The sequence below is a fragment of the Brassica napus genome, chromosome C2 (assembly GCF_020379485.1).
Source record: "Brassica napus cultivar Da-Ae chromosome C2, Da-Ae, whole genome shotgun sequence".
Classification (NCBI taxonomy): Eukaryota; Viridiplantae; Streptophyta; class Magnoliopsida; order Brassicales; family Brassicaceae; genus Brassica; species Brassica napus.
Window position 1 is genome coordinate 50632825 of NC_063445.1, and position 15246 is coordinate 50648070.

The window sequence follows — 15246 nt, forward strand, 5'->3', positions numbered from 1 at the left end:
GGGTTTAGGGTTTAGGGTTTAGGGTTTAGAGTTTAGGGTTTAGGGTTTAGAGTTTAGGGTTTAGGGTTTATGGTTTAGGGTTTAAGGTTTAGAGTTTAAGGTTTAGGGTTTAGAGTTTAGGGTTTAGGATTTAGAGTTGAGAAATAAGGTTTTGGGGATAAGATTTCAAATTTTAAAAAATAAAAAAATTAAAATTTTCAAAGGATAAACTTTGAAAGGTGCTATTTTGATCATTTTAGTTTTTGAGTGCTATTTTTGTGATATAAACTTAGATATGTGCTATTTTGGAGATTTGCCCTTATTTATTTCGTCAAAAAGTGAGTTTGTTGAATTTTATATTTAGAATATTTTATGAATGTTTCGCTGGATATCTATTTCTCACTAGGTGATTTTCCTGTGCATACACGGATACAAACAATTACAAAATAATAAAATCATTGTAATTGGTTAACTTTTTATTTCTATTTAATATTTATTGATAAGTTTAACTTATTTTGTAGTTTATATAATAGAAAGACAAATATAATATTGCTTTAAATTATGTTATTTTGTTATCTTAATTAAATCTTTTATTTTGGGTATAATAATTTGGATCGGTTAAGTTATTTTTGGTATGTTGAGTTGTATATATTTTCCAATTAAATGTTAATAATACTAAATCAGATTATATATAATTAATTTTATTTTCTCAAATTTCTAAATATGTATTTAATAATTGATATATTTTGTTTTGGCTTAAATTTATGAGAAAATATTGAAGTGTTGATCTGAAGTTGTATAAGTGAATCAAATTGAAATCTTTTATAACCCCGTCGATCATTATAGTTTTAGAACTTAATATTAACCTAATTACTTTTATTAAATACCACCTTCATAGAAAAACAATTTTCTAATGGAATTGGATTTAATATAATTACTTGTTTATTTTTATAGATATTGAAATATTCACGTAGTATTAGCTTGAGAATCTATAATTATGAAAAGAAAAATTGTATGAAATTGTGAGAGATTTTTTTAAAAAATAAGAGATAGAATAACTATCCAAAAAATAAATATTATTTTAGAAAATTTATAATTAAGAGAAAAGAAATTTCTTTAGTGTATTAAAGTAAATACTGATTTAGTAACTAAATTGACTTTTTCTTATGAAAAAAATTATTATATTTTAAATGAAAAAATATTTAATTAACGTTATTAATAATCGTAGAAAAACGGTCTTAAACAAAATCGTATAAAAGGAAATTCATTTTGTTTTTAAATCACATGTTTTAAATATCAAAAATCACTATATTTTTGTTTTAAGATTATTTTTGATACTAAATTCCTATATGATATATGATTTTATAAAAAAGCATTAAGAAAAATGAAAAATATAAATAGATAATATTAGTAATGGCAATTAGTAAAATATAGTTTATGAAATTGAGATTTATTTAAAATGAAATTTCTTATTGTCAAATTACATGTTTTAAACATAACAAATCGCTATGTATTTTTACTTTTAAGATATTTCCTTTTTTATACTAATTTTTTTTATACTAAATTTCTTTATGATATTGATATGATTATATATATATATATATATATATATATATTAAAAACGAAAATAAAAATAGTTTATAGATATTTTCCTTTTTTATTAAAAAAACAAAATATTCATAACAACTAAAATAGAAATTTTGATAATGGCAATTAAAAATAATATTAATTCATGCAGGTTAACAATGTAATAAACCATTGTGAGAATTAACGTGAGCACGACACATAGGAAACTGGCTTCTCAAATAATATTATAGAGATTAATATTACCGTTAATTATTTAATTTACTTTAATCAGTTTTATTTTGTAATAGTACCAGTTAAAACAGCACTAGTTCATTAAGCAAACTAAAAATATACTAGTATAAAATTTTCTTTTTCCATCATTGTGGTTCCGTTCAAATTTTAATATTAAATAATAACACTCAAAAATGTGAAACAATTAAAAATTTGTTTAAGAGAAATTATGCAGAACTTTGAAATATCCCGTAATTATAATAGAAATCATAATTAAGAGAATTTTACATTGTAAACTTTAAATTGTTTATAGTCCGAAAATTTCTCTTAAACAACAAATTGTTTACATTTCTCTTAAATAATTTATAATGTTTATAGTCCAAAAAAATTCTATCATTATAGTCCAAATTTTTTTCGGTGTTTTGTTTCTATAATAGAAATTATACAGAACTTTAAATTGTTTTACATGACGTTTCTGAACATATTTTTTGTTTCTATATATTTGACGTTCTCAGAAAACAATGTAAGTTATAGTGACAAAATACTGTTTTTGCCCTATATTTATTATATTTCATGTTCTTACGATACAATGTAGTCAGTTAATGAGGTGTAGAAAAGATAATTGATTGAGTGTCTTAATCGGTGTGCAAATCTTTATAACGTCAAATAAAAAAAACAGAGGGAGTAGCAGATTTTTAAAATTTTAAAATAACCCAACCTCATTTTTTTACATCCAAACCTCAGTTTTATAAAATTAGTATAATTGAATAACATATTTAATTATCATTTTGTTTCAAAAACAAATATTAATTATCAAAAAGAACAATGAACCGTAAATCTATGGGAAGACATGGTTATTTCTATTTTTGTGATGGATAAACAGTGATTTCAATTACACTAATTGACAGAAAAATCATATTCTAAGAATTATGATTTATTTGAGGGGTTATAAATTCCCATCTGTCACTGGTTATACTAGGGATCGTTATCCGCGACAAGGCGAGGAGTTTTTGCATTTTAATCTATTTTTATCTTTTGCTTACTAATTTAGCATTCAGTTTTTAATACATTTTATTTTCACCATCTCCTCTTGTCTTGTTTACATTTGTTTTCACGTTCTGTCGTTTGATTTGTCTTAGTTTTGGCTTGTGTAATAACTTAACCCTGCTCATTCTTCTTTCATTCTTTATTGATTGATATTTTTATCTCGCTTAGCTCTGTGTTGCCACTAATTTGCTCGAATCATTTTTCATCATCTGCTTTGTATTCTTTTCATATTCATTAACTATTGTCTTCAATCTCTTTAAATCCTAAAAATCTTACTTGTTCTTTTTTTATTAAATCACATATTAAATATTGTTGAAACTGTTTATTTATTCTAATAAATTCTTACGATTATAACTAAGATGATATGGTTAAAAGACTGATTATAATTTAGTTAAAATTAAAGTCTAAAGTAGAAGTTATTAAACTTGCAATCCTTTTTTTTGTCATCCAATATAGCTTTAGTCAAATCAATTATATTGATTTAGAAAACTCATAAGCTATTTCAATCCTAAACAACCAAAAAACAAGCGCATTTGTTATTGACGCTGCGGCGGGTTTCATTTATTATAAACATAATTGCTTGTCACAACTGTTAATAAACCCAAATGTGTTTACAAATGCTACCCATATAAGAGTTTCATACTCATTTCTCTTTCTCTAGTCATCTCCTATGTTAGTAGCTATCATAATACAATCATCAAACAAATGACATATCTCTTGGTTCCATATAGAATATGCAAAAGGACTGTTTTCTGCAGACTCCATGATCACTGAGTATTATAAATATTAAACTATGTCTATGGTCTATTTATATGTTGAGAAAATGCCTCGAAATGTAGCTTCCAAATAATGATTTCCTGGTCAACACATTGCATATTAACCTCCACAATGGGATCAGTGGATCTGCAGATACCGCTATATGTCGAGTCGAACGCAGCTACACATATGTTCCCTGCTTGTGCTTTTCATTCACAATCTGCAATTCTCCCAAGAACCAGAATTAATGTTAAATGAGGTAAAAGTTTTAGAGTCACAACAGACTTTATATAGCCAAGCCCAATAAACCAAGCATCCAACGTAACATCCCCACTTGCCTATTTGTGCAGAAAATGACTTGATCATTATATAGTAGCACTGAGAAGTTAGATGGAGAATGAGGTATGAATGCAAAGTAGACAAAACAGTTAAAATCTTACTGATTATGGGAAATATAATAAATCAATTCTCTTGAAATGGCGTATAACTGTCCAATAGCGTGACAGAAGTACTTGTTCATGTTTTTACCAAACTTCCAATTCTACATGTATATATAAATATATTAGAGTTATTGTCAGCGCTCTGTTGCGATATTTGTTAGCTAAAATAATCCATCCAACATAATAGGAAAAAAAACCAACAAAATTGTAAAGCTAACCATCAGCTGAGATGCTTTTGATGTCTTAACACATTGCAAGCTTAGTGATTTCACTGTCAAAAGCAACAAACTAAGCAGTCATATACATCCGAGACATTTATTTACAAACGGTTCCTAGCACAGAAAAAGCATATTATTATGTTACGGATGATAAGTTTGATGCATAAATACAGTTTAGAATTTTTTTTCAACTGAACATTTGTGCCTACTGAATTACCTTACAACACCCACTGCATTGTGATTTTGGCATGTTAAAGCTGAGAATCAACATTGGAGCTTGCGTTAGCATTTGGAACATGAAATATAACACCATCAATTTCCAGTGTTAATTCCATTGACAATAGCTGTGCAAAAGAACTCTGCTAGTAAGGTAATCGTGATTAGTAATTCTTTACATTTTAGTGTCGTACAACTTCAAAACGATAGACACTTACAATCGACGGCTCTCAAAGATGGACCGCAAACCATCTAATGATATGCTTACCTCGTCGTATAAGTAATCCATGTCACTTCCCTCCCACGGGTAACGTTGCTGGTGCAGATCAATTCCCTCCACCTCTTTCTCATCATTAGGATGCTCTGCAATATACCCTCTGTAAGGTTCAAATTTATGTCGCTAGAATTATCAGAGAAAGAAATATAAAGTACCCTCCAAATCTTCAGGAGCATCGACATTTTCTTTATTCAATGATCTTCATTCAACCTAACAATCATCACAATAAAAAGAATGTGAGGCACATAATCTTTAAAATCCAAGTTTAATGAATGGAAAAAAAAACCTCAGGAAGACAGAAAATGTCAAACACTCACTGGCTTCTTCTTCTTTTACTTCTTGGCTCCCGTGAATGAACTGTCAAAACCATCATTATTTGCAGGAAAAAAGATTAAACAAAGCAACTGATGAAAAAAAATAAATATGTTTCACAACACATAAACTCTTCTTGAACAATCAGGCAAAGGATAGTATTTGTACCGTGTGACTCATTTATTATAATTTACAAGAACCATCTGAAAAAAAAAGAACATACGAAAAAGGAAAGAAAAAAAGAACGAAACAAAACATAGAGATTTACTGAACTGAGTAAATAGAAGAGAAGGAGACAGTGTTGTTCAAAAAAAAAAGAAGAGAAGGAGACAGAGTGGTGTGTTCGTCGTCTCTTATAGATTTCGGATGAAACTGTGTTTACACGGGGGTTCTAGTTTAGTAGTTTCTTCCTTCTTCTTTCTTGTAAGCTCGAAAATAAAAATTACATTTGTCTGTAATTACAAACTGGCGAACTGACCCACTTGCTTCACTTGTCTATCTTTTTATTCTTCTTTTCTCCCACAAAATAAACAATGGTGTTTGGTGGTTTGAGAAGAGTAAACACTCTGTAAAACGTCAAGTCATCTCTGAAACTTTAAACAAATACATTAGTAAATGGTTTGATTCTTCTTCTTGTTGTTGTTGGTTGTTCTCACTAAGTACACTTAAGAAAGAGATGTTGTCTTTGTGATGTCACTTTCTGTCGGCATTGTCTGTGTTCCGACACAACACTCCATTTTTTCTTCTTCTTCTCGAGTTCTAGAAGATTTGATGTTTAAAAGCTCCTCAACTTCTTCTTGAATTCTCCTTTTGTGATATTTATTCGCCGATGAAGTAGAGATCTTTCTTTTTTTTTGTTGAGCAAGTAGAGATCTTTCTTTATTACTGGAGATCTGTCAAAAGGTTTTTAATGAAATCTCTCTCTCTCTCTCTCTCTCTCTCTCTCTCTCTCTCTCTCTCTCTCTCTCTCTCTCTTTAATATATTTTTTTACTGCATGTGTGAGTGATTCTTTCAAAAATCAAAACAATCGCATTCAGCTTTACAAGTTGTCACCGCTTTTTGTTTTGTTTTGTCTTGTCTTCTCCTTATTCTTCTTCGTTATTTTGCCGACATTCTCATGTTTTTCTACAGAGTCATCGCATGGTAGTAAGTAGCTGTTGAGCATCGAAGAGAGGCTATTTCGTTTACAAATGTCAGCAACTCCTGCAGCAGCCATTGGAGGTGCTGTTGGAGCTCTTGCATTGATTGCTCTTTTGTTTCTTGTCCTATGGTTTTGCATCTTTCGTCACAAGAATGCGTCTGAGACAACAGGCTCTTCTGATCCATCGTCTCAAGGTAATGTATAAATCACTAAATCCCATCAATCTCTCTCTCTCTCTCTCTCACTCATGATTTAGACTTTTGCTTTTCGTGTGTGTGTGTTTTTCAGAAGGAAGAAATGTTGCAATGGAGTTGTCAATGAGAGAATCAAGAAGGTTTGGAATGGAGGAACTTGCTCAAGCCACCAAGAGTTTCACCAGTAAAAGCCTCATTGGTACAGGCAAATTCGGCGAGGTTTACAAAGGTCTGCTTCAAGACGGTGTCCTTGTAGCAATCAAGAGAAGACACGGTTTGCCTACACAAGAATTCGTCAACGAGGTTCTTATAATAATTAACTCCCTTGTTCAATGTTTTGGTTATGATCTAGAATTTGATCATGCTTACAAACTTATTGTGAAATGGTTTCTTCCAGGTTCGGTATCTATCGTCTATCAAGCATCGTAATCTTGTTACTCTTTTGGGTTATTGCCAAGAAAGCAACACTCAGTTTCTTGTCTATGAGTACGTTCCTAATGGAAGTGTTTCCTATCACCTGTACGGTAACTCTCTGGTAACTAATCAGTTTTGAAAACGTGTGTTTAGTAGACAATGTAATAATCTTTTCTTTGATTAGGTGCTGGTGGAAGTAGGCTAGAGTTTAGAAATAGGCTTGCCATATCTATAGGAGCAGCTAAAGGTAAACTTTATAATATGCAGCTCCTTGAATCAAATGTGTCCTGATCTTGCATATACCCTTCTCTAGGACTGGCACATCTTCACTCACTGAGTCCTAGGTTGATACACAAGGACTTCAAAACTGCTAATGTTCTTGTGGATGAAAACTTCATTGCTAAAGTTGCGGATGCAGGAGTCCGTAACTTCTTAGGAAGAGAGGATGCTGGTACATCGTCTCACGTTGTTGCTGACCACATCTTCCTCTCCCCAGAGTAATTACTTTTACACCTCACATGATCATGGCCGGTCCTAAGATTTTAGAGGCTATTGGCAATTTATTACTATATACATATAAAAATTTCTTAAAATTTTAGGGGCCGCCATAGACCATTGTTTTACTACCTTTATGCTCAGGACCCGGCCATGCACTTGATTTTTCTCTTTAGTTTCTCAGATTATTTCCTCTGTTGCAGGGTTCAAGAGTTCAGAAGATATTCAGAGAAGAGTGATGTGTATGCTTTTGGGGTATTCCTCTTGGAATTAGTAAGTGGAAGAGAAGCATCAGAACCATCCCCTTCAAGTTCAACACAAACTCTTGTCGAATGGGTAATGTACTATCATCTAGGCAACAGCGAATGTTGCTAATTAAGTGTGTTTTGAATCTTACTTGTATGCAATGGTGTGATCTTATTGATTTGCAGATGCAAAACATAACGGATTACACTGAGATACCTGCAATGATTGATGAGAGACTAGGTGGTACATACACAGCAGAGGGAGTGGAGGAGGTTATTACACTGACACTGATATGTCTTGATGTATCAAGTGAGAAGAGACCAGCAATGAGTTATGTTGTGACAGAGCTTGAGAGAATATTGGACAAAGAAGTGAGCTTAACAACAGTAATGGGTGAAGGTACTCCAACTGTTACTCTTGGAAGTCAGCTTTTTAAAGCATCAAAGTGATTAAAAGGAACCACATTTCTATTATGTATACATATAATTGTATAAAGAACAGCTGAGCTATTATTATTATTCATTTTTTATTGTTACTTTCTTTGGAGGTTATTTTCAGCATTTTTTTTTTTTGAAAATGAGTGCAGAAAATGTAACTTTGTAAACACATTATTTATTGATATAATAAAGGAAGGAAAGAGTGGAATGTTGTGTGAATCTTCGTTGTTGTTGTTATAAATTCACTTTTAGCACCGACGGTAGATATAAAGTTTGAACTAAGATATTACAGTTTACGTTCTTCTTGATATGTAATAGTGACCCAATCAACCAAGTTGGAGTTGATCAAAAGGTTCCAATTGGCTAACTGCTAAACTAGCAGAAGATAATAACAACTCCTCTGTTTCAAGAACCCTAGTTACTATGCTTGTACGAAAAGATTCAGAGCTACTTTTCCAGTAAAGTAGCAATTTTGGGAAAATAATTGACAATAGCTACAACCTACCTATGCTTTATAGCCTTTAATGCCAAAGAGGTAACAACCAAGCCCAAGTTGGTCAAATTCCAAAAAACTCGAATCATGTTATGGTCTGATTTTGTGTCGGAAAGAAAAATCTAATGATAAAGACACTCTTCTTCCGTATATGGCGATGAACTAGTGAATGAATGATGGTGGGTCTCACTTATCTATCTTCCAGATCTTGACGTGACAAAGGATACAAAAGAAAACATTACCGTTGATTAAAGCTCTGTAAGAAAAGAAAAAAAAAAAAGAAAAGAAGAAAACAGAGCTTGTCTTAAACAGAAACAGTGGTTATGTTTTTCTGAAATGACGTCATAAATCCAAATTAAAATCTATTTTAAATGAGAAAAAATGAGAACCACACGATTATGGATAGACTCATTTACACACACACGATCATGTACAGGCTTAAGCTTTTCTTGTAGCCATAGTGTAAGCCTTTGACTCTCGACAATGGCGACGAAGCTGTTTTCTCCGCCGTTGTCTTGTCCATGGGTGACTTCAAGAGATGTAGTAATCAAAGGGCGGCGGAGACGGGGATGTGATACGAAGCGGAACAGAGTAGCCGCCGTCACTGCGATGGCTGTGGAGCCTCTCTCTGCTGTATCTTCTTCAGCGATTCAGATTCATCAATGGTGGGAACAGAGCCCTAGTTCATTACTGTTGATGGCTGAGACAGGTGGTGGTTACTCGTTAGCTAGCTACTACACGTCTCTGGGTTTGTTCGTCATCTCAGTTCCAGGTCTTTGGTCTCTCATTAAACGCTCTGTTAAATCAAAGGTTCGAACTTTATCGAATTACAGTTTCCTAATTTCTTAAGCTCGAGTCTAAAGATTGGGACTTTTTGTTTCAGATAGTGAGAAAGACGTTCGTTGTTAGCGAAGGGATCAAAAAGGAGCCAAATCAAGTTGCTGGAGAGATTCTTTCTTTCTTCACAAGGAAGAACTTTAATGTTACTGATCGAGGAGAAACAATCACGTAAGGCTAATTCAGAAGGGAAGTTTTGATTTTTTCAAATGGGTTTTGCGTTTAGTTACTGACAATGTTTGTTGGATTGTGAAAAATAGGTTTGAAGGAACAATGGTTCCAAGTAGAGGACAAGCTGCTCTGCTCACGTTCTGTACATGTATAAGCTTAGCAAGTGTGGGTCTTGTCCTAACCATTACGGTGCCTGATTTTGGAAACAATTGGTTCTTTATTACCATTCTTAGTCCACTCGCGTAAGCTCTCTCTCTATTAGTCTTTGAAACTGTTTGTGAATGATTGGTGATGATGATGGATGATGTTGCAGAGGAGCGTATTACTGGAAGAAGGCGTCGAGGAAGGAGGAGATAAAGGTGAAGATGATGGTGGGAAAAAAGGGGAAACTGGATGAGATTGTGGTTCAAGGAGATGATGTACAAGTTGAAGAAATGAGGAAGGAGCTTCAGCTTAGTGAGAAAGGCATGGTTTATGTTAAAGGTCTCTTTGAGAGATCATGAAAACAAACACATTCAAATCCCATTTTTGCCTTTGGGGGAGAGAATGTGTGTTATATAACTGTTGAATGATAGATGAGATTAAATGACCATTTGACTCATTTCATCATAGTAAATGAATTGATTTATATTACAAATCAATATAATATCATGAGGATGTGATGTTGATGGTTCAATTGCTTGAGCATTTCCTGAAGATGTGTTAGAAATTTTAAATAGTTCAAATGAATCATTATAATGTCTGTTGTGATTTTTTTGGTTCAATGAGGGAAAACAAAGCATTCCATGGTTCTTCAATCTTCATGCATGTAAACAGAACCACCAAATATATTTAAATCAAGAAATGAGCTTTTACTTGTTTGGTTTGGGCTCAGCCTAACTCAGCCCACGGGAAATTAATGTATCGCATTTTAATGAACTTTAATCTCAGCTAATTTGTATCGCATTTTAGTAGACTTTTATCTAAAGTTAGATTATAACGAATTAAGTAATTACACAACTTTTCATTGAGGAAAAAACCATGAGCAAATGTTCATTCGATTTGGATTGCAATTAAATAATTCATATATTTTTCGTATTAGTGAAAAGTTTATATTTCTGCATATGACACAACACACAAACAACCAATAATTGAAAATATAGTAAGGGTGGAATGAGCCGTAGATTTATGTTTTTGATCGTAAAATTTAATCTGTAGGTTTATTTGCTACAAATTGTTTTTTTTTATAATTTTATAAAGCACTATTTTTTTGTTTTGGAAATAAATATCTGTAAAGCTATATTTTGATTTTGTATAGATATTTTTACTGTGAGTATTTTAAAGAAAGAAAAATTTGATTGGTTAAACATATATAGTTCTAAACTAAATTTTGGCTGTTAAAAGCATCAATAGTCGCAACCAATCATCTCGTAACTCAAAATGAAATGGATTTCTAATGCTGCCCTTTACGTCTAACCACCTTTGCGGACGAGTTTGGCAGTGTAAGTTGAGCACTATTAACCTTCGGGTTGATGTTGTACCGCTAAGGCTGGATCTTGGTTTCAGAAGATTGTCCCAATTCGGATTTAGAGGGCGATCCTTGAATGGATTCTCTTTGTTTCGTAAGAGATGAATAGTATTTTATTCAATCGGCAGTTTGTATCTGCTTGCTTTGTTTGTCGATGTTCCATTTGTCTTCGAGTTTCTTTTTATGTATCAGTCTCAGTTCGATTTCTCATTTTCGGTGATTCAAAATCGTATCGCTAGTATAGTTTTGTTTGTTACTAAGTTGAACGGTTATAATAGCGACTGCTTTTGATTTTATGTTTTTTACCATTTTTTTTTTGCCATGAAATCAACTCTGGAGGCTTTACTTTTTGTTAATCACATTTTGTAAACCTCAACATTTTTTTTCGAAATAATATTTAGATTCTTAGCGAAAAAAAAAATGAAATGGATATTTCTGGTTTTGGCTCAAACATCAAAAGTACAAAAAATCACTATTATAAACCGGGGGTATAAGTGTAATCGTATAAAGATTCGGTATATCCACCCGCGTAGAAAGGAATCATATTGTCGGGTTCCGGACTCGGGTCGGATACATGTGTTGGTTGTATATCAAAGAAAGAAAAAAAAACGACATGTTTTTTTGCCCTTAGAAGAATCAAAAAGCGTATTGAAAGAATCAGAAGAAAGGAAGCTGTGGCTCTGAGCCGGCGATAATTCACTTTGTCATCCCTAAAATTTTCATGTCCATCTTGCCTCCTACGCATATTCAAGGTCACGAATCTTCTCCTCCTCCTTCGAATTCGTCTCTAAACCCTAGCTCTGAGCATGGCAACAGCTCTCTTGTGTCTCCTCCTCCTTCCTCTGGAATTGGATCCCTCAGCCTCGCCGGATCCTCTTTCCCAACTTCTGATTTCTCCAGTGGCTCTCGCGGTAAGGGAAATTGATTATCCAGCTACCCGATTTTGCCTTCTTTTTTTAGGGTTTTGACATTGACGAACACGGATTTCGATTTGCTTGTTTAGGGTTTCTTTAAAAGATTGAGCTTTGATCTGTTCTAATTTTCGATTTTGCCCTCTTTTTTTAGGGTTTTTTTTTTACATTTGGTTGAATTTCGATTTGCTGTTTTGGGTTTCTTTGAAAGATTTAAGCTTTGTTGAGAATGATTCTCTTTCTTGCTCTCATTTTGGATTTTGTATACTGTAGAACCGATTGCTGCAGCTGAGGAGGAGCATAGCCATGGATCTCCCAAAGAGGTAGAGTTAGATACTCCTAAGTGTGTACGATGAGACTTCTACTTTATACCGTGGAATCTTTGAATGTTTGTTCCGTTTTAAGTTGCAGATAACGCAGATTGGAGCAGGGAAGGAGAGCTTTTCCCCACCTAGTGCAGATAGACATGACCATCTTCGATATGATAGTCGAAGAAATAGGTCCAGAGGGAGAAATACCAGAGCTGCTGCTTCTTCTTCTCATGTGCAGCAGCACAATGCTACCGGACCCTCCAATTCTCCCAGAGGCTCCTCTCATCACAATCCAACTGGTAGACGGGCTAATATGATTAGCGGGAACCATTTACTGAACTTTCAGTATGATCCCATTTCTCCCCAACAGTTCAGGGCTCCTCCTCCACCTCAGAGAAGGCAAATGCACAGGAGGAGGCCTTATAACAAGGACTTGTTTCTCCAGGCGAATTACAAGTTCGTTGTGTTGGACACGGGTGATCATTCTCCTGATTCCATGGATCCTGATAAGATGCTGCAGTGGGATAACATCATTTGCGTGAGGTACTCCACTCCGTCTCCTGTGCAGTGTCCTATTTGCTTGGAGTATCCTCTGTGTCCGCAGATAACCTCGTGTGGGCATATCTTCTGCTTCCCGTGTGTTCTGCAGTACCTTTTGATCGGTGAGGATAACCACAAGGCGGAGTGCTTCAAGAGGTGTCCTTTGTGCTTTGTGATGATTTCTCCCAGAGAGTTGTACACGGTTTATATCGAAAACGTCAAGCAGTACTCTGTTGGAGATCCCATCGAGTTCATACTCCTGACTCGCAAGAAAGACTCTTTTGCTCCGACAAGGAAAAACGAGATTGACTCGGACGTTCCTGATCCGTTTTCGAAGTTCACGTTCACGCAAGATGTTGATCTCTCTGTCAGACAGGCGGTTTCGGAGCTGGATGGTTGGATTGCAAGAGCAGATCCTGGGCTCGTGGAAGACTTGGAGAAGCACCTGTATGTAAACGCTGCTTTGGAGCGTTTGGAGGAGAGGAAGTTGTACTGGAAGGAGCAGAGGCTCTCTAACTGTTGCAAATCAAGCACGAAGCCTAGAAGTCTTGTACCGTCTTCCTCACCTCCTGATGTTGGTTATCAAGCTCCTTCCATGGCGAAAGGAGCAGCAACCAGCAGCTCCAACGATCAAGATAAATCAACTGAAGAATCTTCAGTTGGTAAGTCAGATGAGGAATCTCAGTCTAGTTTGGAAAAGAGTTGTGATGATGGTCACTCTCTTGTAGAAAAGGATGCACCGTTGATGCCCTCCTCAGACAATGGGAGTAAAAGGCCTCTTTTGCACCAAAATGACAGCAAAGACCAGAAGGACAACGATGATGCGTACAACTTTTACCAGGTAACCAGTTTCCGATGGATACTTTTGTGTTTGCAAAAAAAAGTATCAGCTGCATGCTGATTTTTTTATTGCTATATGCTGGTCGCTTCCTTAGATGAAATCAAGTGTTATTTGCTGTCGACAATCTTGGTTGTTTTATTGATAAGGAAACATACCACAACGCTCAATAAAACATGATCTTATTCCCTATGCAGTCCGTTGATGGACAGCATATTATCCTTCACTCTTTGAATATGAAATGCCTTCTGCACCACTATGGAAGCAATGACTTTCTTCCAACAAGGTAAGAGTCAAGAATCTTTTCATTGACTAATCATTTATGCATGGGTTTGGGATGCTGGTTCTAGTGGGTATGTATGGTGTATGGCGTCTTTTAGTTAATGAAATGTTATTTAGTGTGATAGCCAAGACTTAGAGTGAATGCAAGTAAATTTGTGGATATATTAGAGTTCTGATTTCAATTTATGAAACGGCAGAGTGAGTGGGAAGATAGTGGAAATGGAGACTGTCACCCAGTCAGAAGCGATAAGGAGACGCTACCGCTTCTTGAGTCATTTTTCTTTAACTACTACATTTCAGGTACATTTTCCCTTTCCTTAGTTACTCAAGTTAACATTTTAGTCCATGGAGTTTATCCTCTTTTTCGTAATCTTTTCAGATATGTGAGATTGATATGAGGGAATCATTACCTCCTGAAGCATTTGCTCCATTTATGGATGAAATCAAGAAGCGTGAGAAGCAGAGGAAAGAACGTGCTAGGAAGGTATTCCTCTTTTTAACTACTTTTCAGATTCCAACTTCCATCGGCTTTTACTTGTTTCCTATAGTTAGTATTTGATTTGATTAGGCTATAAAATTATATGATGTTGTGTTTTTTCTTAGGAGCGAAAAGATAAAATCAAAGCTGAAGTAGCTGCAGCTGCAGAGCTTGCACCATTGATGGCCAGTCGTGGGCAGTTCTATTATGGTGACGATCCTTCATTTTCCTTGGATGATTTTGAAGGTAAAAGAAAGGAACCTCTTCTCTTAATTGTGTTTCAGGTTAAGTATATGGTTTTGCTGATGATCTAATCAGAAACCCTTTTGTTTTAGCCCTTGGAAACTCTGCCCCAGTAGTATCGTCAAGCCCTCCAACCATTGGAGAGAGAAGTTCCTTCTCACACGTGACAAGGCTCGGTTTCGCTGCTGGCCACGACTCCCCCAACCTGAATAACGAACCAACAACAAACGTTCAAAGCAGCAGCAGCAGCAGTGAAGTCACAAACGCAACCACAGGTAACCTCTAATGTTTTAGCTCAGCAAATTCTCTTTAAGATTCACTGATGACCTCTAAAACATGTTTTCAGGTGCAAGAAACACGAACACAACATCATTCGCTAGTGTAACATCAAGAACACCAACCACACCTGTAGCCATCAAAGAGCCAGGAAAGAGAGGGAAGAAACAGAGTCGGGTGCTTCTGTCGACAACCAGTGTACGCCGCTACTGATGGATTTGTGTGTATGTATAAGCTTTGCTTTTAAGAAGACCTGAATAAAGACAATGTGGTTAGCAAACGTTGGCTTTGTTTCTTTTGTTTTTTGAATCCATGCAACTTATAAAGAAGGTGTAGCATAGTTTACACCATTTATGACAAAAGTATAAGACTCAATTATTGATTCTGCT

At 34.7% G+C, this 15246-nt stretch overlaps 3 protein-coding genes across 6 annotated transcripts; all 3 read left to right on the forward strand.

Annotated features, from left to right (window-relative positions):
* The first annotated feature begins 5575 nt into the window (after positions 1 to 5575).
* Positions 5576 to 8189, forward strand: LOC106364585 (nodulation receptor kinase-like). Its single transcript, XM_022695569.2, has 7 exons — positions 5576 to 6378; positions 6473 to 6681; positions 6776 to 6902; positions 6977 to 7039; positions 7106 to 7289; positions 7491 to 7623; positions 7719 to 8189. The coding sequence occupies exons 1-7, from the start codon at positions 6234 to 6236 to the stop codon at positions 7980 to 7982; spliced, it is 1125 nt and encodes a 374-aa protein (XP_022551290.1). The 5' UTR covers positions 5576 to 6233; the 3' UTR covers positions 7983 to 8189.
* A 539-nt stretch (positions 8190 to 8728) lies between these two features.
* Positions 8729 to 10147, forward strand: LOC106367139 (protein COFACTOR ASSEMBLY OF COMPLEX C SUBUNIT B CCB1, chloroplastic). Its single transcript, XM_013806852.3, has 4 exons — positions 8729 to 9273; positions 9347 to 9471; positions 9561 to 9713; positions 9785 to 10147. Exons 1-4 carry the CDS (start codon positions 8947 to 8949, stop codon positions 9972 to 9974), a joined length of 795 nt encoding a protein of 264 aa, XP_013662306.1. The 5' UTR covers positions 8729 to 8946; the 3' UTR covers positions 9975 to 10147.
* A 1436-nt stretch (positions 10148 to 11583) lies between these two features.
* On the forward strand, positions 11584 to 15239 carry LOC106367137 (RING finger protein 10-like). Of its 4 annotated transcripts, none has more exons than XM_013806850.3 (10): positions 11584 to 11889; positions 12163 to 12212; positions 12295 to 13402; positions 13469 to 13581; positions 13776 to 13864; positions 14058 to 14160; positions 14240 to 14344; positions 14464 to 14584; positions 14674 to 14856; positions 14928 to 15239. In XM_013806850.3, exons 1-10 carry the CDS (start codon positions 11700 to 11702, stop codon positions 15068 to 15070), a joined length of 2205 nt encoding a protein of 734 aa, XP_013662304.2. In that variant the 5' UTR covers positions 11584 to 11699; the 3' UTR covers positions 15071 to 15239. The 4 variants fall into 4 exon arrangements, with proteins under 4 accessions (XP_013662304.2, XP_013662302.2, XP_048602891.1 ...); XM_048746934.1 differs by having other exon boundaries at positions 11585 to 11889; positions 12301 to 13402; XM_013806848.3 differs by having other exon boundaries at positions 12295 to 13581.
* The last annotated feature ends 7 nt before the right edge of the window (positions 15240 to 15246 follow it).